General features: G+C 39.8%; 1 protein-coding gene across 13 annotated transcripts in view; it reads left to right on the top strand.

Moving 5' to 3' along the window:
• Positions 1–22731, top strand: part of Arhgef6 (Rac/Cdc42 guanine nucleotide exchange factor 6) — a 127918-nt gene that overhangs the window by 73556 nt on the left and 31631 nt on the right. For all 13 annotated transcript variants that reach the window (XM_075958941.1, XM_075958940.1, XM_075958939.1 and 10 more), the window contains 3 exons: positions 2681–2775; positions 7192–7287; positions 9175–9297. In XM_075958941.1, the coding sequence (XP_075815056.1) occupies positions 2681–2775; positions 7192–7287; positions 9175–9297 (314 nt within the window). The remainder of the gene's footprint in view (positions 1–2680; positions 2776–7191; positions 7288–9174; positions 9298–22731) is intronic.

Genomic DNA, 22731 nt, shown 5'->3' with positions numbered 1-22731 from the left:
TCCAGATCCAGACTTTGTAGGCTGAACTTGCTTTCCATTTTTCTCAAAGCAGTTTCTAGCAAGTGGCCTTTATTGTAACTAGATTTTTTAAATAGGCAGCAGCAGCTCTGTTCCATCACTGGGCTAATTTCAGAGAGCAGCACTTCTTCTAGACCTCCGAATTTACATTCGGAAAGAATAGATTCTGAGCAATAGGGAAACTGAAAGCAGACAAAAGTGGCGGTCGGCAGGGCCTGTAGTTTAACCCTTTACTGCTCTCCTTCTTGGGGCACAGAGTCTTGCCCAGGCTAGCCTTAAACACACTGAGTACACAAGCTGGCCTCAGACCATCTTTCTGCCTCCTGCTTCCCGAGTGTTGGGATAACAGGCATGCACCTTTATGCTTAGCAAACTCTTAGCTTTGGAAACCATCGTGTGGCCTTCTAACTCACTAATTCCCAACTAAGGTGGCATTGCCCTCCTGAGCACGTTTTTGATGGTCATAACTGAAGCATGGCATGGAGTACAGCTGGCATCTAATGGGTAGAGGTCAGGGGTGCTGCTTAACTTCCCACAAGACATAGGACGTTCCTCTCCCCACAGAGCCTTCTGGTCTGAAAGTCCAATAGGACTATGGTTGGGAGCGATGCGTTTAGCCTCTTAAATTGGCCAGAGCGTTTGCCGCTTGCCCAGTACCTACTTGTGTAACATCTCACCGCCGCTTCACAGTGGTCCCTGTAATGTCACAATCTAAGATGAGGTAGGCTATGCCTTAAAACTGAGGCAGCCTGTAAGCCAGTAGCACAGTTGGGACTGCCATCTCCCAGTTCACCAGAAAGCCAGTGGCTCCTTGGACCCTTGCTGTCTTCTGCTACTCCACTTTTCATCATGATTTGTCTTGTGAGTACTGTCACTCCGTGGTATCCTCGAGGACTGTCGCCAGGACCTCCTCAGATACAGATATTCGGGTCTTTGATATAAAATGGTCCAGCATTTGCGCATGGCCTTTCTGCATCCTCTCCTACCCTTGAGATAATCTCTGCCTATGCTGCCTGCCTGTGTATGTGTAGCATGCGAATAACTGTTATATCATTAAATATGACTTGGGATTCTGGAAACTGAACCTAAGACCCCACACATACCAGGGCCAGTGCTCTACGGCTGAGCTACACCTTCAGTTTTCGTTGTCCCCTTCTATCTTGACAGTTGATCTGACTAAGTTGCTCTGACTGTCCTCAAACTTGTATCAGGCCAAAGGGTAGCTGGGATTAGAGCCTTGTGTTATAGTATAGACGTTAAAGAATAATGGCAGGGGGAAGTCCATATATATTCAGTTCAGGTGACAGTTTAAAACTATTTTCAATCCGAAATTAGCTGACTCCCGTGGAAGCCGAAGTCCTATAGAATGCAGTCAATGTGGAAGTCACAGACACGCAGTGTCAGTGTGAGTTTCTGCCATTTTGGTAGATGACTGGGCTTCTCCTAGCCACAGGTTTCTCTCTGTCTTGTAGCTCCCCATTTAATGTCTCCATCTTCAGATATGGTGGAAGTTCCCTATCTGTAAGCAGCAAAGCCATTGGTATAGGAAAGATTTTCCAATGAATTAGAGGATGTGAAAAACACATAGCAAAATATTACCTTGGTCATATATAATTGGTTAAAATGAGTTTTTTTTTTTTTTTCGAGACAGGGTTTCCGTAGCTTTTGGTTCCTGTCCTGGAACTAGCTCTTGTAGACCAGGCTGGTCTCGAACTCACAGAGATCCGCCTGCCTCTGCCTCCCAAGTGCTGGGATTAAAGGCGTGCACCACCACCGCCCGGCTGGAATGAGGTTTCATCTGCTTCCAGAACAGACTGGGAAATGGGAGATGGCCTTGCAACCAGTGGGGAAAGAGAACTTGTATATCATACACTGGTCGTTTCTGTAGACTTTATGATTAGCTCAGTGTGGTGGGTTTCACTGACGATGTACTTTCAGCACTGCAGAGGCTAAAGCGTGTTGATTAGGGTGAATTTGAGGTCACTTTGGGCTCCTTAGTGAGTTCCAAGACATTGTGGACCAGAGTGAAACTTTGTCTCAAACCAAGAACAAAAAAGAACTTTGCGTTATTAATAACAGATAATGACTGAATTGTTCTCATTAAATTCTTCACAGTACTGTCTCCTTTTCTATTTTAATTGTTCATATGAGCACCCTTTGTTTTTACTGAAAGACCAGTTTTAATCCTGCTTAAGAATGTACTATATATTATTTTGTTCCATAAACATCTTATCAGAAACAGTACACAAATCAAATCCTTGATGGTTTACGTCATAATTATCCTTGAATTCTCTTAGTCTTGAATGTTTTGTAATTTTATTATTCATATAATGGGAATAGTGAACCTTTGTTAGTTCACCTACCCCTTTTCTTCAATAAAATTATTTAAAGCAGTACCATGCAAGTGGTAAGGCTCCTCTAGTTGTGAATAATTTTCAATAATTGTGTTCATATAAGTTATGTCATATAACTGGTTGCCAGATATTTATTAAAATATTTTTTCTGGTGTGAACTAAAATACATTTGTTTTTCATATTGGGACATTTAGCACCAGCCTAAGTAAACTGAGATGCTTTTTCTCTAGGAGTTTGATTAGAAAATCTAAATCTCTGACCTTGGACTTGCTTGACTGTTATGAGACCTTATTCTTGTGTCTCTACAGGTGTTACAGAACATCTTGGATACTGAAAAAGAATATGCCAAAGAACTTCAGTCGCTTCTGGTTACTTACTTAAGACCCTTGCAGTCTAATAACAAGTAAGACTCTTTAAACCCTTAGTAAAACAGAGCAAGATAATGTCAGCACTTGGAGGCATTATTCCTAGGCCACTGAATAATTGATTTTGCCCTTTAAAAGAATCCCCACAGATCACAGGCTGCCAAGAACATGGTCAGGGCAATGGCAGTTATGCAAAACATAGATTTTGGAGAGCTTGGCTTGTTTTCTGTGGAAGGAATGAACTTCTCTGAGATTCTGCCTATGATAATTTCTGTACTGGGTATTTTTGTCTCTTTTCCTCTTAATATTTTTTAAACTTCAACACTTGGCACTAAATAATTATACATCCTTATAGGATGGAGTGTGATATTTCTGTACACCTCTACAATGTATAATATCAGGTCAGGGTAATTGGCAGATCCAGCAGCTACTGCGAAATATGCAATTACTTTTTGGCATCCCTAGAAACCCTACTGCGCTGTAGAACATTCAGAGGTTATACCTCATCCAGCTGTACACTATACCCCTTAACTGTCCTTTCTGTATTTCACAATCCTCCTTAATCATCTCAAACTGGTAACTACTCTTCTACTCTCTGTTTCTGTAAGATTTGCTTTAAAAATATTTTTAGTTAAAGAATTTCCATGCAAGTGCTTATTTTATATACTAAGCATAGTCCTCGCCTCCTTGCCCTCCTGTTTCTTGTCCTACTCCTTCTTATTAGTCTTCTTTGTTCCCCTACACACACACACACACACACACACACACACACACACACACACACACACAATGTATCTATATAAAATAAATAAGAGGCAACACCTGATTTACCTAAGACTGGCTTAGTTTAATATGATTTTTTCCAATTACATCCATTTTCTTGCAAATGACATAACTTCATTCTTCTTTATAACTAAACCCTTTCTTGTACATACATAGCACGTTTCCCCTGTGCATCCCTCGGGCACTAGACACCTGGGTTGGTCCTGTTGCTCAGCTATCATGAGCAGGGCTGCAATATTAAACAACGGATCTGCTCACTAGTGCTGCAACATGAACCAACGTGCAGGTGCACAGGATCTGTCTTTCAGTTTCCGCACTTCCTGTGCATTTTAAAGGGATGGGTCCGGTCGTACCATATAGAAAATGGATTCCTTGGTACTTTTATTTGGAAATCACATAAATTGGAAATTCTCATGCTAGCTCTGACTCTCATTTGCCAAGCCAGACCTCTTTCCCATGCTCCCAAGGCAGAAAGAGCGTGGTATTTTGCAAATGTTTAGGAGAGCACAATTCCAGCCAGTATTTCATTCAGGCGCATGGGAATGATAACGAGGTGGAAAGCATTCTGAAAGCAAAGTGTGCAAAACTTACTAAACGGGAAATGGCTTTCAAAAGTATGAGCTGAAGACGGAGTTTTCATGAAAGCAAAATATATGTTAATACTCCGTAACCAAAGACACCATCAATTTGACCATTTATTGTTTATGCTTGTAGGGCTGATGGATTTAAGTAATAATGACTGTCCCTCTTTGCTACTTTAGCTGTTTCAGTTTCGTTAGTGATCGTCATCTGTAAGTAAAGTAGAAACTTTGGCTCACACAGTGGAAGACAAAATGCTCCCTTTGTACCTCAGGAAAAGTTGAATTTGTGGCCATTTGTCTGAACTAACAACGCCAGACTTAAATGACTTTAATATAGTTCACTATTTTCTCCTTTTTTTTCCTTTCCCAAATTATGTTGTTTAAGCAAAACGTCATGCTGAATTTTGATGTGACTGTTCTCATGGCGCCGTGGGAAGCGTTCTTCATATGGAAGCGTTTTATATTCCCGTATTTGGTTTTTATTATGTGAAATGTGAAGTGCTATGTGAATCAGAGTTTAGAGAGTGATATAGGAACACAGCTCGCTGCCCTTTCTAGTATCCTGGGAGAACGGACCGTCTCCACTGAGTAGATAAGAAACTGAAGTCTGGACAGGCTCACTGCTTTGCCTGTCACACAGCCAACAATTGACCAGACTGGCTCTACCATGTCTCCTGCCATGCACTATCTGAAACGTGCCTTCTGTTTTGTTGCTGGAACCCGCAGAAGAGGGGGCCATCAGAGAAGTCATCCTGAACGGGGGTTGGGGGTGGGGTGGTCAGATTCCAAATGCCGAAGAAACAAACTGGCAACCCTGAACCAAGGAGAGAAGGGGTGAGACGGGGTCAGCTTTGCCCTCACCCTCAGCTTGATGTGCATGCTGGAGTCAGAGTGTTTCCACCAGTTCCGACTGTCTTCTCACCCCACAAGGATGTGAGCAAGCCAGACTGTTTACTGTCTGATGGCTAAGAGACTAGATACATTCTCGGGCAGGTTGCAGAAAGTTCAGGGGCCCTGCTTGCCGGGGCTGTAACAGAGAAGTAGCCAGAGAAACTTATTGGCTGCCAAAGTCTCTTCAGACAACAGGGGGTGGGGGTTTCCACTTCACAGTTCAAAAGGGCATACCAGCCCAGGGACTGGGAACTTGTCCCTTCTGAGGGTTACTGGGAATGTTTGCTGGGATCTTCCCTTTTGATTAGTCAGCAAAACTTCTTTGCAAATACTTCCCTAGGAATTAGCTACAATATGTCTATGCTTCTAAAATTTGTTTAGAGACTGTATCTCTCATGTAGCTTAGGGCTAGCTTCAGGGTGAACACATGACCCTCTTAAATCTACCTCTCAAGTGCTGGGATTTCAGGTGGGCCTTACCACATCTTTTTAGGATTGTATATATTTTTTAATTTAATTTTTATATTCATGAGGGTTTGTTGCTAGGAACTGCTTGTTCATCCCGGCCACCCAGAACCGAAATAAGTACACAGAAATTGTATTAATTAAATCACTGCTTGACCCATTAGCTCTAGCTTCTTATTGGCTAACTCTTACATCTTAATTTAACCCATTTCTACTAATCTGTATATCACCACGAGGTCATGACCTACCAGCAAAGTTTCGGCACGTCTAGTTTATCTCCAATGGCGGATTCATGGTGTCTCTCTCTCTCCGCCTTCCTTCTCCCAGCATTCAATCCAGTTTCCACCTGCCCTATCAATAGGTCAAGGCAGTTTCTTTATTCATTAACCAATAAAACTAACACACAGACAGAAGGACCTCCCACACCAAGGGTTTCTTATGTGAGTGCTGTATTTTCACCATTTCCACTCCTTCCTATACCACTTCCAATGCCTCCCTGTCTCTCTGAACCCACTCAGTGTTCCTCATATGTACATGCGTTTAGGACTGATAATTCATTTCTTTAAAAGCTTTATTTTTATTTTTAATTATGTGTGTGTGTGTGTGAGCATATGCCATGTGTGCACAGGTTCTGCAGGAAGCCAGAAGGGGGCATTAGATCCCTGGAGCTGGAATTACAGGCAGTTGTGAGCAACTTCAATGTGGGTGCTGGGAACTGAACTTGGATCCTGTGGAAGAGCATCAAGTGCTCTTAGCCTCTGAGCCCTCTCTGCAAGGAGGTCCCAGGATTATATATTCTATAGGAGAGAGAATGCTAGTACATCCACCTCTTAAGTGAATCTTCAGACAAGTGCTTTTGGGAGTGTGTTTTCTAGAGGTAGAATGTTTGGTATAACCCTTTCTTCGCTATCCATTGCTCTTTGATGTTCGGTGGATTGCTCGCCACCTTCGCTATGCCTGTCTCCTTGCCTGTACAATGACACTTGGCCAGTAAATGGCCATGGTGCTTAGCTCACAGAGCAACTGAAGCTCCCGTTTGGAAAGCACTTGCTTGACTGTTGCATGCCTTATGAGGGTTGGCTCCTGTTCTTAGCATCACTTACTGTTTGGGAAGGGCACAATGCATGGAATGTTCCTCATGTAGATGCCCTGCACAAAAGCATTCAGTTTGCCTCTGTTTGACTCTGTTCCATCCGACAGATAACAATAACAAGATCCAGTTTTATTTTCTCCCCTCTATTCCCTTTCACAAAAAATTGTTTTAGTTGTTATTTGCATATTATCATTTTAGAGAAAGCAAATTTTGGTACCTTCTCCTCTCTGTGATTGTTGAACATAATGTTTTAGTCACTCTCTTATTTTCTCTCTCTTGAAGAGATATACCACAGATTTTTAACTTATTCCCAATCATATTGTACTGCTATGTTTGTGCTTTAATATTTTAAGCACATGCTGTTTTCCTCGTGGCTTAACAACATACCTAAATGCCTCTGATGACCACCAGCTTTCTTTATGATCACTATTGTTATCTTAGAAAAGATGAAGCGAGGAAGGAAACTAAACGAGGGTGCCATAGAGCTGTCCTAAGTTAAAAAAGCAGAAGACAAAACACAAGCATTTTGACTTTCATACTTGCCAGCTATCCGCAAGCTATCGGCCCACTGGGCTCCAACTAGATAGCTGACACATCTTTCCATTCTATTAACTGGAACATCATGTCCTTTTTTAAATTCAGCCTTAGTACTGTGGAGTTCACTTGTTTATTGGGAAACTTTGAAGAAGTATGCGCCTTCCAACAGACACTCTGCCAAGCCTTGGAAGAATGTTCAAAGTAAGTAAGACAGTGACTTTGCTCTTTCCTTCTACACTTAAAAATTAATCGGTTTTTGAGACAGTGTGTCACATAGACCAGACTGGCTTTGAACTCCCTATGTGGTAGAAGCTGATCTTGAACTTCTTCTGCTGCTCCCACCTTCACCTCCTAAGTATGGGGATTATAAGCTTAAGTTGGGCACAAGGGCACTTGATGTTTATGTATTTGCTGCAATATCAACCCATTGTCCTAGAACAAAGTAAAAACATCAAGATGAACCACCATACAAGGACAGCGGTCATGTTTACTGTCAAAGCACCAGATGCGTGCGAAGACTTCACATCTAGTAAACTGTTTCTGGATTTAATTTTAAATTGCACCATTTACTTTGTTTGTATGAGGGTTTGTTTTCATGTATGTACGTGTACCAGGTCAGAAGAGGGTGTTGGATCCCCTGGAGCTGGAGTTAGGGATGGTTATGTGCCACCATGTGTGCTGGCAACTGACCTCTGCTCCTCTACAAAAGCTGCAAGTATCTCAATCACTGAGCCATCTCTGCAGTGCCAATGATAGCAGCTTTGATGCTGGTAACACATTTTTATTTTATGTGTTGAAGATTACTTGGAAAAGTCATTTAAATCTTTCATTTCATATCTCCCTTTCTGGCTGCTTGGATTGAGGCCTTGTGTGTTCCAAGCAGGCTCTCTACTCCTGAACTACACCCTTGACCCCTACTTTGCCCACCCCAACCCCATGTCTTCAGTCCCAGCAGGGGCCAAAGTTCACTATGTAACCAAGGTGGGTCTGGAAGTTAGGGTCTTTCCACCTCTGCCTCTGACATTGTAATACTTACCACCATGTCCAATCTGTTTCTTCGTAGAACTCCTGGTATCGTATCTGTTGTAGGCTGACTTGAAATACATACAAAATTGGAAAAGGAAGGGTATAATATGTCTTGTGTGAACCACAACATGATTTTTTAAAAGATTTTATTTTATGTATATGGGTGCTTTTCCTGCAACCTATGTATGTGTGTGCACCACGTGCATGAAGTACTCTCAAAAATCAGAGAGGGCACTAGATCCCCTGAGACTACAGGCAGTCATGAGCCACCAGTATGGGGGATGCTGAGAACTGAGCTCAGGTCCTCTGGAATAGAAACCAATGGTCTTCACCACTGAGCAATCTCTCCAACCCCAACAGCATAGTTTTGGTGGCTATTTGATTGCTGAATTAGTAAACATTATATTACAAAGTTCACTGTAATGATCTTCTGACAAGCATATTTCTGGTATAAAATTGATTTTCCAGTATATCTTGGAAAAACTGATGGATTTCATCAGTCTATGGAAATTGGGGGATTACCTGTTTTCTGAACTTCATGGAGATGAAATTTGTCCAAGGGGTGTTACATTGTTCAATTCAGTTCTGTCTGTGTTTGAACTTGGTGTGAATTTGAATATTCATAGTATGTCCAGAGAAATTTGAATATAACCATCCTCGAAACAAAGAGTCCTATCTACTAATTCCAAGTGAGAATCTTATCCTGTACATTAGATTAATTTTAAATTTTATTTATTTAATGTGTATTGGTGTTTTGCCTGCATATGTCTGTGCACCACATGCACGATTTAAAGATGGCTGTAAGACACCATGTGGGTGCTGGGAATTGAACCTGGGTCCTCTGGAGGGGCCATCTCTCCAGCCAGGTGGCTAGAATTTTAATCTGTGATCAAAACCTGCATATTCTAGGGATAAAGTGCTTCCGGTGTACCTAAAAATAAACAAATACATAACCCCTGTGGCGATACATCAAAATATTTACCTGCTTCTAGGCTCAATTGCAAGTATCTTTACCTTCTACTTCCCAGTTTGTATTCTGTACTTGACATGTTTTCCTTACAGGTTTCCAGAAAACCAGCACAAAGTAGGAGGCTGTCTACTGAACCTCATGCCTCATTTTAAATCGATGTACCTGGCTTACTGTGCAAATCATCCTTCAGCAGTCAACGTGCTCACTCAGCACAGGTAATGTCCTGGCTTTCCCCACGTTTGGTTGTTCTTCAGAGAGCCTTGCTCAGGAGGACTTCTGGGAATTTGTGGTGTCCAGTTCAACTCTCGATTATCTCTGTTCTATAGGACAAGACTGAATTTATTGTCCCATTGCTTGGTCATCCACTAATGCCACAAATAATTTATTGAGCACCCACTGTAGACAAGCTTGTAAATACCCCAATGAGCATAAGTGGTGGTGATTAAGGAAGAGAGGGTCCCACCTCTTGTGGGAGAGAAATATAGTTATCAGGTGAAACACCGTAGACATATATTGCAAGAGGTTTGTCAAAAGGATGCTGGAAACTTTGTATTATAGTAAGTTAGGGGGTTAGGGTTCGGGTTAGGGTAGAGGAAAAATCAGGAAAGACTTTGCTTAAGTAAAATCCCTGTTAACGTTAGTGGGTTCACCCTACATGTACCAAGCATTATTGTTTACATTTTGATCAACATATGTTGATTGCACATATTATTAAGCTTCATTGTGACTTTTCCACATATGCACATGTCTTGATTTGGTCATAGCCACTTTTTTCTCTTACTTCTTGCCCCTTGAGTCACAGATAGTCCGTTTACTCTATTCAGATTGATATTTGTTTTGTTTTGATTTAGGATCAGATCAGTGCATAGTCCAGGCTAGCATCAAACTCCTGGCAATCCTCTTCACCCTCTCAAATACACATACTATCTGCTGTATCTTTAATTCTAGTTCCTGAATATGAGAAAAAAGTGCAATTTTTGTGTTTCGGTATTAAATTTATTTCATTTAACATGTTGATCTTTGTTTCCATCTACTTTCTGTAAACAGCATTCGCTCCTTTATTATTATAGATAGATATAAAGATATATAGGTATAAGTAGACATATAGCTATAAAGGTACACACACACACACACACACACACACACCACATAAGCTGATTCCATTGCTTAGCTGTTACAATTAAGAGCCTCAATAAACACGAGTATGCATAGTTCTGTTATATGCTGCCTTCATTTCTTCAATTATGTACAAAGGGCGTATACAGCTAATACAGCTAATAGTTTTGTTTTTAGTACTTTGAGGAACTTCTACTCTGTATAGTGGCTAGACTAAGGCATATTCCCATAAGCCATGCACAACACAGTTTCTTTTCCCTGTATCTACCAACTTTGTTGCTTTCTTGATGAGAAGCATCTGACTCAGGGTGAGATGGAAATCCCAATACACTTTTGATTTTTATCTTCCTGATGATTGAATATTGAATTCTACCCCCACCCCCAAATTTGCCATTTGTGCTTCTCCATTTGGAAAGTGTTCAGTTGGATGATTTGTCCATTTATTTATTGTCTTAGTTCTTCTTTGGCTAAATTTAATGACTATTTTTTGAAGAAATTTTTTTTCTTAGAGTTAAAAAAAAATATCAGGGCCAGCAAGCTGTAAATCTTACCAGCTGCAGAGAGGAGGGAGTTGGAGAGAGGAGAGAGAGATCGCCATTTGAGCCAAGCCAGCATGGAGGCCAGCCATATGGCATACAAGCAGACACATGGCAGGCAGGGAACATGGGAGTGAGAATAACTTGAGTACCGGCGAAAGTGGGCTCAGGATCTGGCCAGTATCAGAAAGGAAAAGGCAAAAGGCAAAAGCACGAGTCGGGCAACCCCACAGCAACTGCACTTCTGAGTTTTGAGATAACATTTCTTTGACATCCTGGAGAAGATTTCTCTCCCATTCTGTGGGCTGTCTCTTTGTTCAGTTGTTTCTTTTGCAGTGAGGAAGGCTTTTTTTTTAAAAGAATCACATCTCCGGAGTGGCATGTGCCTATTCTCTCTTGATTTCCGGCATACGGAGTCCTCAGAAAGGGCTTGCCTGTATTATCCTCCTCGCAGTTTCAAAGTTCTTCGTCTTACGTTGGGATCTTTGATCAATTGTCGAATGTATTTTTGTGCAGGGTGAGAGAAGTAGTCCCATTTATGACATGCTTTTACCCAGATTTCTCCAGGCTTTGTGTGTCACTGATCCTTCATGTTTTCTTCTACTCGCTATTTAATTACTGTTTCCTCCAAACCCTGCTGTTTCTGGGGTACTGTGTGATACAAGCCTCAAGAGGTCAAATGGGTAAACAGCAGGCAGTGGTAAGGAACCTAACACTTACCATGAGCTGTGTAACACTTCCTTTAAGAGTTTACCTCAATACAATTGAATTAGACTCATTTTGCCTGTATTTCACAGACTGGATGCAGAACAGTCATGGGTTCTGGACACAGCTCAAGATGGAAAAGAATAGACTTTTGATGTGTCTTAGACTTGAAGTCCCAAATCCAGGCTAGAAAATAGTTGATATTAACCCTCAGAAGTAGCAGATATTTTGACAACGGAAATAAGTATGAAAGTTCTTTTAAAAATTAAATTTAAAACTACAGTTTTAAATAAAAAACCAGCCTTCCCCCCTTGAGCATGTATTCAAAGGCATCAAGGTCAGTATGCAATAAAGACACCTGCACATGCAGGCTTATCATAGTAACAGTCACAAGAGCCAAGACGTGAAGTCAAGCCAGGTGCCAAGCCATCAGAGGATGAATGGGCAATCAAAATGTGGCATTTATACACAAAGGAATAGTTTTCAGCTACAAAGAAGAATAAAATCACAAGGTTCTAACTTATTTTTTAGTCCCTTCCTCAAAACTCACAACTAAAACAAACAAACGAAAAAAACAAAGTTACCATAGACATGAGATTGCATTGACCACACTTTGTTGGCCTGGAGAGTAGGCTCAGAGGGCAACAGTGCTTGCCACACAGGCCTAACCTAACCATCTGGATTCAATCCATCAATCCCAATCCCACAGTGGAAGAGAAAACTGACTCCCAAAAGTTCTCCTCTGACCTTGTACCCACTTTCACTCATGCAAACACTCTCCCCCTCGCCCCCACCCCATCATCATCCTCATAAGTAAATTGAAGAGAAAAATGTATTTTAAAAAAGAGTGGTTATTAGCATAGACATTTTAGCACAAGTGGTTCAATTGCTTAAAGGGCACGTTAGCTAATAATAGCATTGAAAATGTACCAGGCATGCGGCTATAAGAGGCCATGAGGAAGTTACTATTATTACCACCTCTGTGTACAGATAAGTCATTGGCAGGCTCAGGCCTGCCAATGTGCCCAAGAACTCATAACTGGTAAGTGGTAGAGTCAGAAGTCAGGTCAGTCAGGTTTCTAAAAATGTTTTTAAAAAGATAGACATTTTAGCCACAAAGAATAACATAAATGCAGTTTTTAAGTATTTTAATGAAACATGCACCCAAGAACCTACCACCTAACTCAAGTGATATAATATTATTATTTCATTTTTGTACCCCAGATTGAGAAGTAATGCACAAATCATAGTATTCACTCATTTAATGCATTCGCTGAAGCCACAGGTAGTAACAAACACCTGGATCTCAACATCTGGGAGTTGAAAGCAAGATGATCAGGAGCTCAAGGGCATCCTCGGCTATGTAGAGAAATCAAGACCTTTGTCTCAGGCTACATGAGACCTGATTTCAAAAAACAAATAATAAAATGTCAACTATCTTTCAATTCTTCTCATCCCAGTGTAAAGGATATAATGAATTGATTTTCCCGTATTTGCAGAATTGTGCAATTGTCATCATAAATTTTGAAATATATTTAGCACCTTATGCAAGCATATTCTTTAACAGTGACCCCACATATTCTAAAACCAATTAACTAAAGGTGACCATACTAAACTTCTTCAATCACAAGGCATTTGCCTATACTGGACATGGTGTAGATAGACACATGCAATATGTGACTTTTTGTATATGAATTATTTCACTTAGCATTTTTGCCTTTTCAATTACATTTTGTTTTTTAGACAGCATTTCTCCATATAGCCCTAGCTGTCCTGGAACTAGCTCTGTAGACCAGACTAGCCTTGAACTCACAGAGTTTTGTCTCTCTCTGCCTCCTGAGTACTAAAGGTGTGTGTCACCACCATGAAGCTCAATTATATTTTTAAGTAGCAAGCATAATGATGAATTTCATAATGATGATATATCTACTATATATATTTGCACTTTGTTCATATCCTTTCATTTGTATTCTGTGTATGAGCATAACAAAGTATTTATCTTCTTCCACTACCCTCAGTTTCCTTCTTTGCTATCTTTTTAGACCCCCCCCTGCAATCAAACCTACCTTTGAGTCCCATACATATTTGTATCTGTGTGCATGTGCGCGCATGTGTGGGTGTATTCTGCATATAAAATGAAATGTGACACTTTACTTCACTAATTCATTTCCATTGTTAACTGGACACAATCTAGGATCACCTAAGATTTATCTAGCTAAAGTTGATTTTTGGTAATTGTTTTGATTATTAATTGAGGTTGGTTTTCGTAGGCACCGTTTTCTGAACAGTATAAGTGAAGAAAAACGAGCTGAGAGCAAGAAAGGATCTGTGCACTTATTCTTTCCGTGGAGGTTAAGTTCCTCCATGGAGGTTATGTTTAAGTTCCTGCCTTGACTTCCCTATAGTAATAGACAGTAACCTTGAATTATAAGCTAAATGAACCCTTTCTGCTCTAAATTGATTTTATTTGGGGTATTTTATTATAGCAACAACTATATGAATGAAATGAAACTAGGGATACTTTGATTTCTGAGTCTGGCTTATTTCACTAAGCACATTTTTTCCACTAACTCAATTTTCTTCAGTTCAGTCTACTTTCATTAGGGCTGAACAAAATCCCACTGTGTACATATACCATATTTTCTTTATCCACTCATTTGTTAACGAACCTCTAGGCTGACTCTGTTTCCTGGCTATCGTGAATAAGCTTGGGTGTGCACGTATCTCTGTGGTCTATCGATTTAGATGCTTTGGGCATCCACTCAAGAGGAGTAGAGCTGACTCATACTGTTTTTAGTTCTGAGCACCACTGTTTGTTTTTATGAGAAGCCGCCATACTGAGTTCCATAGTAGCTCTGCTAGCCCATATTCCTACAAGCAGTATGTAAAGGTTCCTCTTTCTTCCCACCCTAGCCAGCATTTTTTTTCAAATTAAATTTACTTGTTTTTTTAAAGTTTTTATTTAAGCATATGTTGAATGTTAGGCATATTCCTTCATACTTGCTAATCTTCCTTTTCTCACCCCTCTCCTGTTAGCCCCCTTTATTTCCCTAAATAGTCTCACCTCTGTTTTCATGTACATATATACAGTTTTATGAATCTATATAAAATCTGAGAGCCACAAATGAGAGGAAAAATGATATTTGTCTTTCCGAGAATGGCTTGATTCACTTAGTATGACTATCTCCATTTGCATCCATTTTCCTGAAAACAACACTAGCGTTTGCTGTTTGCTTTCTGAGTGGAACTGGATAGAATCTCAGTGTAGTTTTAATTTTCATTCCCCTGATGCTGGCATGTTTTAAAAATTTCCACACACTATAAGATTATGAGCATATCATTGAAAAATATATACACAGGGTTCTGGAGAGACATCACAGTGGTTAAGAGTGTGTACTGCTCTTTTGGGGGACCCGAGTTCTCTTTCCAGCATCCACATCAGAAGGTTCACAAATACCTGTGACTCCAGCTCCAGGGGATTCAATGCCCTCTTCTGGTCTTACAGTCACTAGCATAGGCTCATATGGACACACAAGCATACATATAAATAAAAATGAAGATTTTTAAAAATTTTGTTATATAGATGCTGTTCTTGCACTCACCAGTGGATGGATCATGAATAGTGCTGTGTTAAAAAATCAAATTTATGTAGTCATGCTTGCATTTCTTGAACTCCTGGATTCTCCAGCCTTCATCTCCTCAAGTACTGGATTGTTGGTATGCACCACCAAGCTGCCTTGGATTTCATCTTGTTTCTCTTTGTGGTGCTGGGACCTCACAGACACTGTAATACCAGCCAAACCACATCTCCAGTTCTTTCTCTGTCTAACCTTGCAAGAACTAGCAGACTATTTTCCAAAGCTACTGCATGAGTCCTACTAGCAGTAAAGGAGAGTTCCTTTTTCTACAACCTGATACATGCTGTGGTCAGTCAGTCTGTGTCTCTCTCTGTCTGTGTGTGTTGCATGAATAGATCTATGCATTGTTGCATGTGGGGGAATGTGCTTATAGATGCCCAAATTTGTTATCAGGATTCTTTTTATTGCTTGTTCTTTTGCTTTATACACAGAAACAAAAATTCTCAGTTAAACACAGAGCTCCACAGCCTGGCTAGTTTCATTAACCAATTTGGTCTGGAGATCACTTATCTCTACCTTCAGAGATTGGAATTACAGGAGGACCACTACATCCACCCAGCATTTACATGGGTTCAGGAGATCTGAACTCTGGACATCTTGCTTATGCAACAAGTGCTTTAATTACTATGCCATCTTCCTAACTCAGTCTCTCTCTCTTTATCATAGCCACATTAGTTGAATGTAAAGTAATTTTCATTGTGATATTGGTTTCATTTTTTTATTTTATCTCTTTATGAACTTTATTTTAGCTGATAAATACATAAAAGTTATAGTCAAACTCAGGCTGTCAAGTCTGAACAGCAAAAGCCTTTATCCACTGAGACATCTCATCAGCCCTATGCATTTTAACAATAAATAATGACTTCCTGTTTCTTGCGTTGTCTTCATTTTCTTTCAACAGTGTTTCATGATACTCACTGTAGGTATCTTTCACCTCTGAATTTATTCCTAGATAATTCATTTATTGATAACAGCTATAGTTGAGATTACTTTCTTGGTTTCTTTTTCAGATAATTCAGCATTGGTGCCCAGCAATGCTATTTTATTATCTGTATTGCAACTTCACTAAATTTGTTTATTAGTTCTAGTATTTTTTGTTAGAGTCTTCAGGTTTTCTGTGCCTATCATGCCATTTGCAAACACTGACAATCTGCTTCCTTCTTTTCTAGTTTGGATGAGCTTCCTTTTTGTGTTCTTCCTGATTACTTTGGCTAGGACTTCTTGTACTAACGTTGAATAAAAGTGGTGTAAGCGAGCATCTTTGTTTTGTTTCAGATCTTAGAGAAATAAGAATTCAGCCAGTGTTTCCATAGTCAGTATAATGTTAATTGTTTGGTTAGATATATATAGCCTTTTTTATGTTGAGGTACTTTGCATCTATAGTTAATTTGTTCCAGTAGTTTTATTATGAATGCAAGTTGAATTTTATTCATTGCTTTCTTCTGCATTTAATGAGGCAATCATATGGTTTTTGCCCTTCATTGTACTGATGGGTTATACTATGTTTATTAATTGGTGAATACTGAGCCTTACCTGTACCCCTAGGACAAATTTCACTTAATCATGGTGAATAATCTTTTGAATGTGCTGTTGGGTCAAGTTTCCAAGATTCTGTTGAGGGTTTTTACATCTTTGTTATTCATGGATACTGGTGTAGTTTTACAAGAGCAATGCTGGCCTTGTGAAATCTACTTTGAATTATTTCCACCTCATTTATATTTTGGAATAATTTAGAAAGGACTGGCATTTGTTCTCCTTGCAAAAGCAGAATTTATCAGTGAAACCAGTTGGTCCTACACTTTTCTTGGATGAAAGATTTATTCCCAATTCAATGTCATTACTTTATTGGTCTGTTCAGTTGTTCTATTTCTTCATGTTTTAGTCTTGGTAAGGTATATGATTGAAAATTTGTCCATTTCTTCTGTATATCTTGATAATGTATAATAATAATTTCCAAAGACCTTTTTGTATTTCTATGATGTCAGCTGTCTCAACAAAGAAATGAAAATTGTTTTTTAGTGTGTTTTTTTCTCTGTATCAGAATTTTTGGCATGTTGTGTCTCCATTTTTATTTGTTTCAAAAAAGGTTTCAATATCATTTTTTAATCTTTCCTTGATCACGAATAAGTTGCCTAGTTGACATGTATTTGTATAGTTTCCAAAGTTTTTCTTGTTGCAGACTTGTAGTTTTAATGCATAGTGTTTAGTTTGTTTTGTAGCCGGCTGTTTGACGTATCTTGGAGAATGTTCTGTATGCTGCTGAGGAGAAACATATTCTGCAGCTGTTGCCTGGGATGTTTTGTACATGCCTATGAGGTCCATTTGGTCTAGCATGCAATTTAATTCCCATGTTCTTTTGTTGCGTATGTCTATTGCTCCTGAAGGAGGGGTGCAAAAGTCTGCAGCTGTTATTGTGCTGGAGTTTGTCTCTTCAGGCTTCCTGATATTTGCTTTACACATTTACTTGCATATGTTTTATATATTGAGGACTTGGAATTGTTTTACTGAATTGATCCCTTCATCATTATTTTGTGTCTTCTTACAGACTTAGATTTAAAGTTTACATTACATTATATGTAATGGATGTGTGACTATTCCTGTTTTCTTCTGGACTCAATTTGTATAGAGCATCTTTGTGGCAGAATTGTACTCTATACCTAAGGCTGACTTCAAACTCACAACAACCTTCCCGGCTTCTTTTCTTAAGTGTTGGGATTATAGATACAAGCCACAGCATCTAGCCCCCTTCACTTTTAACTTCATGTCATAGAATTTCTTCTATATAACATTGCTGGGTCTTCCTTTTGGTAATCCATTCCGTTCTATTTGCATGCGGGCAATTGTCAATAGCAGGGTTGTACTGCAACCCTTCGGACCTTGTTTTCAAATTCAGTTGTAGTTTCCTCTTGCCTCGCTGTCTTATACTCTTCCTTTGTGCTTAAGTAACTTACTCTCTTGGGATGTTTTGATTCCTTTCTTATTTTTTGTTTGTCTACTATAGAGAATTTTTGTGGTTATACTGAATGTTACAAAAACCTATTTTGATGAGAACATATTTTGAAATGATAACAATCAACATGATCATAAACATGAAAGTAGAAACACCAAAGAATCAGAAAATATACTGACAAAAGGTCCATACATGTATTCCATTCTTCCACATAATCTGAATTTTAATGCCTTATTTTATAGTTTTTCTATTGTCTATCTAGCAATAAATTAATTAATTATGAATTTTTAAATTTTGTTTTTAGTCTACGTGGTAGAGAAATGGGTGTGGTATGTAGCATGATTATGATATTAGAGTATTTTGAATGTATATAGTCATTTTTTCTCATTTTTGGGACTTACGATTGAATCTAGAACCTCAAGCATAATTCACAAACATTGTACTACTAACCTATATTCCCAGACCTCTTTCTTACTTTTTATTTTGAGAGAGTATCTCACTAAATTGTCCAAATTGGCTCACTCTAAAGCCCAGACAGGTTCCGAATTTTGTGATCCTTTTGCATAACTGGTTTGGGCCAAAATTAAGATTTTATTTATTTATGCATTTATTTTTGTTTGGTGTGTGCATTTTTATACTTTTTATGTGTCACTTAAAATAAATTTAACAACTAATTATAAAATACCATCCAACCAACAACTAAGTGACATGGGAAGGAGGAAGGGGGAAATATATAGCCATCACTCTTCTGTAGCAGTTCTCCATAGAGCTGCTAGCTGGCTCCAGTAGTCATTTCATCCTGGTTTAGCACTACTTTCTGATGTCAGTTCTCAATAGCTCTGGGCTCTAGCCTTGCTCTTTTAATTTTACTCTTTTTAATTTTGCTGTTTTAACTCTACTTTTTCTGTGAAACTTATTCTATGTTTGCCAATGAGTCTTTTTTTTTCAGTCTGATTTCTGCCAAAATTGTTTGTGAGAGCTTTGGTCCACTTATTCTGAGTCAGAAGTACTTAAACCAGCAAAGACCTCTTACAAATTTTGTGGCTTGTATGCCTTAATGGGAATTTATTCCATAAGATTAAAAACTCTAACCAAAAACTTTTTTTTATACCAAGCCTTTTTCTATTTGGTGATCCCTGCCAACTGTTAAATAACGTGTTAAGAATAACCAAGGGAGGGGGTAGCCATTGGCAAGTTGCTCATACTCCAGTAAATGACCTCTACCCGTGCAAGTGATTCTCAATAAACTCAGAGCATCACACATAGAAGATAGGAATGCAGGAGGAAAACTAGCTGGGGAAGAAAGAGGGGGGTCAGTGGAAGCATGAAGGGAGTAAGAGAAGGTAAAGGGGTTGGATATGATCACAAAACATTATATGCATGTAGAAAATTGTAAAAAATATAATAAACAAAATCCTGTATGCATACATACATTGATCTATATGCTAGTTTTATTAATTCTTTAAGGCCTTCGTATATGCATACAGTGTATTTTGGTCACATTCACCCTCCATTCCGTTTTTCATTAACTCCTCCCAGATCCACCTTTCATCCCCACCCTAACTTCATATCCTCCTTTTTAAAAACAAATGGCCCATATGGGCTGCCCGTGTTCCTCACTTCCACTGCAGTACCATCATCCCACCAGGGATCATGTTCTTCAACCCACCAGGGGCCACACTCTTCCCCAGAGCTATCAGTCATACATAACTCCTCATGTAAGGACAGAGGCTTACTACTTATCTTACAGCCCACTCTTGATTTAGTTTTGTGTGTTTGTTTTTGCACTGAAGCCATTTTCTAATTTAAGACTCTTTAAATTTGGGATCTGAAGGGATGGCTCAGGATTTAAGAGTACTGGCTGCTCTTGCAGAGGACCAAGGTTTGTTTCCTAGCACCCACATAGTGGCTCACAACCATCTGTAACTCCAGTCCCAGGGGAATCCCATACTTTCTCTGACCTCCATTGGTACCAGTCATGCATGTGATACACAGACATATCTTCAGGCAAGACACCCATACACATAAATAAATTTTTTAAATTGTAAATAGTCATTTAATTTCTAGAGAGACCAAGAATGTTCATTCCAGGGAGTCCTGCCTCCTTTAGAACACCTCAAAATTCTTCTAAAAAATGGGAGGAAAATTCTTTTTAGTACCTTCTCTTTGTTTGAAGGTTATATAGTAATGAGAAACCAGTTGAGAGTTTATGTGGTTTGTCTAAAAATCATTAGATCCATCAATTCATTCAGCATTTTCTGTATTATTATAGGTGACAGTTTTGTCAAAATTTCTATCCTTGTGTTAAATGGTCCCCCCTTTATCTTTCAAAAACACATCCAAAACCCAGTTTCCGCTAAATTCTTTTGGATAGTTTCCTTGAGGAGGAGGAATAATTTTAGAGGCTTCTGTGGCCACATGTTTTGGCACTTGAAATGGGATGACTCACAGGTTGGGCTCAGCTGGGTCTGTGGACTGGGTCACGTGGCTTGGGATTTTAATACTGTGACAGCTGTGTTAATGAGACAGAGAATTACAGGAGGAACTGAGTAGATGCAAGTTGAGGGATTTATCTGTGATCAAACAAAAAATTAGCTTTGTTTAGCTATGTGCAGCAAGAAAGTTGTATCTGAGAAAGAACTGTTGGGTACTTTAGTAAAAAGGAATTGGGAAATATAATTGCATGTTTTCTTTTCCATAACAAAATACTGAATCTGGCCAACTTTATAAGGCTCATGGTTCTGGATGGCTTATGGCCATGACACTGACATTTGGCTTTGGTGAGGAAGTCAGGGAGGTTCATATCACCACGGCAGGAGCATGGCAAGGAAAAATCATGCCACCAGATAAAGAGACTGGGACACAACCTGGCCTTGTTTTCTCTCTCTCTCTCTCTCTCTCTCTCTCTCTCTCTCTCTCTCTCTCTCTCTCTCTCTCTCTCTCTCTTCCTCCCTCTCCCTTTCCCCCCCTCTCTATGTGTGTGATATATACAGACATATTCACGGGTGTGCACACATGCACACAAAGCTCAAAAGTCAATGTTAAGTGCATTACTTTTCATCGTATTTTTGAGAGAAGCTCTAAATCTGGAGCTCAACCATTTGCTGAGATTAATATGGCTTCAGGGATTGACCTTATTCAGGCAACAAGGGAATAAAGAAAGGATAGACAGATGTACAGATAAACTGTGGTCAGGCGTGTTGGAGGAAGGCCCACTTGTTTGTCCCAGCTGCCCGGCTAGCTTAGCCCCAAAATAACCACACAGAAACTGTGTTAGTTAAATCACTGCTTGGCCCATTAGCTCTAACTTCTTATTAGCTAACTCTTACATATTAATTTAACCCATTTCTATTAATCTGTATATTACCACATGGCACTGACTTACCGGGAATGATTTGGCATGTCTGTCTCTGGTGGCTCCATGGTGTCTCTCTGACTCCACCCTTCTTTCTCCCAGCATTCAGTTCTGCCTTGCCCACCTACCTAAGTTTTGTCCTATCAACAGGCTAGGCAGTTTCTTTATTCATTAATGCTAATCACAGCACACAGAGAGGACTCCCACATCAAGGTGGGCCTTCTGCCACCTGTGTCACTCTGATATAGTGGCACCAACTAGGCAACAACCCAGAACCTCAGCATGTTTATTAAGTAAAGTTCAGAGTAGTGGCAGAAGGGGGTGTGGGGTGGGGAGGAGTTAGCTAGTCTCTGTAGGAGGTATCTGTAGAGAAGCAGTCTCTGATGCAGTCATCAGAAGGAGAAAGATGAAGTTGCTAGTTTTGACACACATACTGATCAGTCATTCATAACTTGCACACACTATCAGCCTTCCCACTCAGACCATATACAAACTTTCCATTCCTCTGATCTTCACCCCAGCAGAAGCCTTTGCCATTGCCCTGGTCGGAGGCTTTGGGGTACTTGACACAGTCATGCCCATGTCAAGCAAAAGACATTCCCTTGCTTTTCTCAGCTCCCCAAACCCACAGCTATACAGTTAGCCTATCTGGCCAACAGCTCCCAGTATCCTCTTGTCTCTGCCCTCTAAGTCCTGGGATGGTAGATGTCTACAACACATGGGTGCTAGGGATCCAAATTCAGGTCCTTAGGCTTGACTGACTGAACCACTTCTCCAGCACCCTTGCCTTATTTTTTTTTGCAAATTTTCTTCTTAATTTTTTAAAACTTTAAACAGCATTTTTATTCATTCTTTGATGATTTTGTACACATATGCAAGTTATTTTTTGAGACATGGTCTCATTGTGTAGCTGGCTTAGAATTTGCTAGGTAGACCGGGGTGGCATTGAACTCACAGAGATCTGTCTGCCTCTGCCTCGCAAGTGCTAGTATTAAAGGTGTGCACCATAATGCCCAACTGTACAATGTGTTCTGGTCATATCGCACCCTATTCTTTCCTGTTCCCCTTCATTCCCTCTGGAACACCTCTTATCCCCATCCATGTATTTTGTTTCTCATAATCCAATGAGTTTAATTAGGGATGACGTGCACCCACAAGGATATAGAGCTGTTTACTAGACCATAGCCAACATCCCAGTGGCTACTTCCTTGAGGAAATATAACTGTTTCTCCTCCAGAAGCCATTAACTGTTGGTAGTCTCTCAACTGGGGTGGGGCCTTAGGAGCTCCTCCCCCATCCATGCTGGAGTACTGACTGACTCCATCCTGTGCAGGTCTTGTTCAAGCAAC

Source organism: Microtus pennsylvanicus, chromosome X (genome assembly GCF_037038515.1).
Source record: "Microtus pennsylvanicus isolate mMicPen1 chromosome X, mMicPen1.hap1, whole genome shotgun sequence".
NCBI lineage: Eukaryota > Metazoa > Chordata > Mammalia > Rodentia > Cricetidae > Microtus > Microtus pennsylvanicus.
The sequence above is the reverse complement of the archived record's forward strand: the minus strand, read 5'-3'. Positions and strand labels throughout refer to the sequence as shown.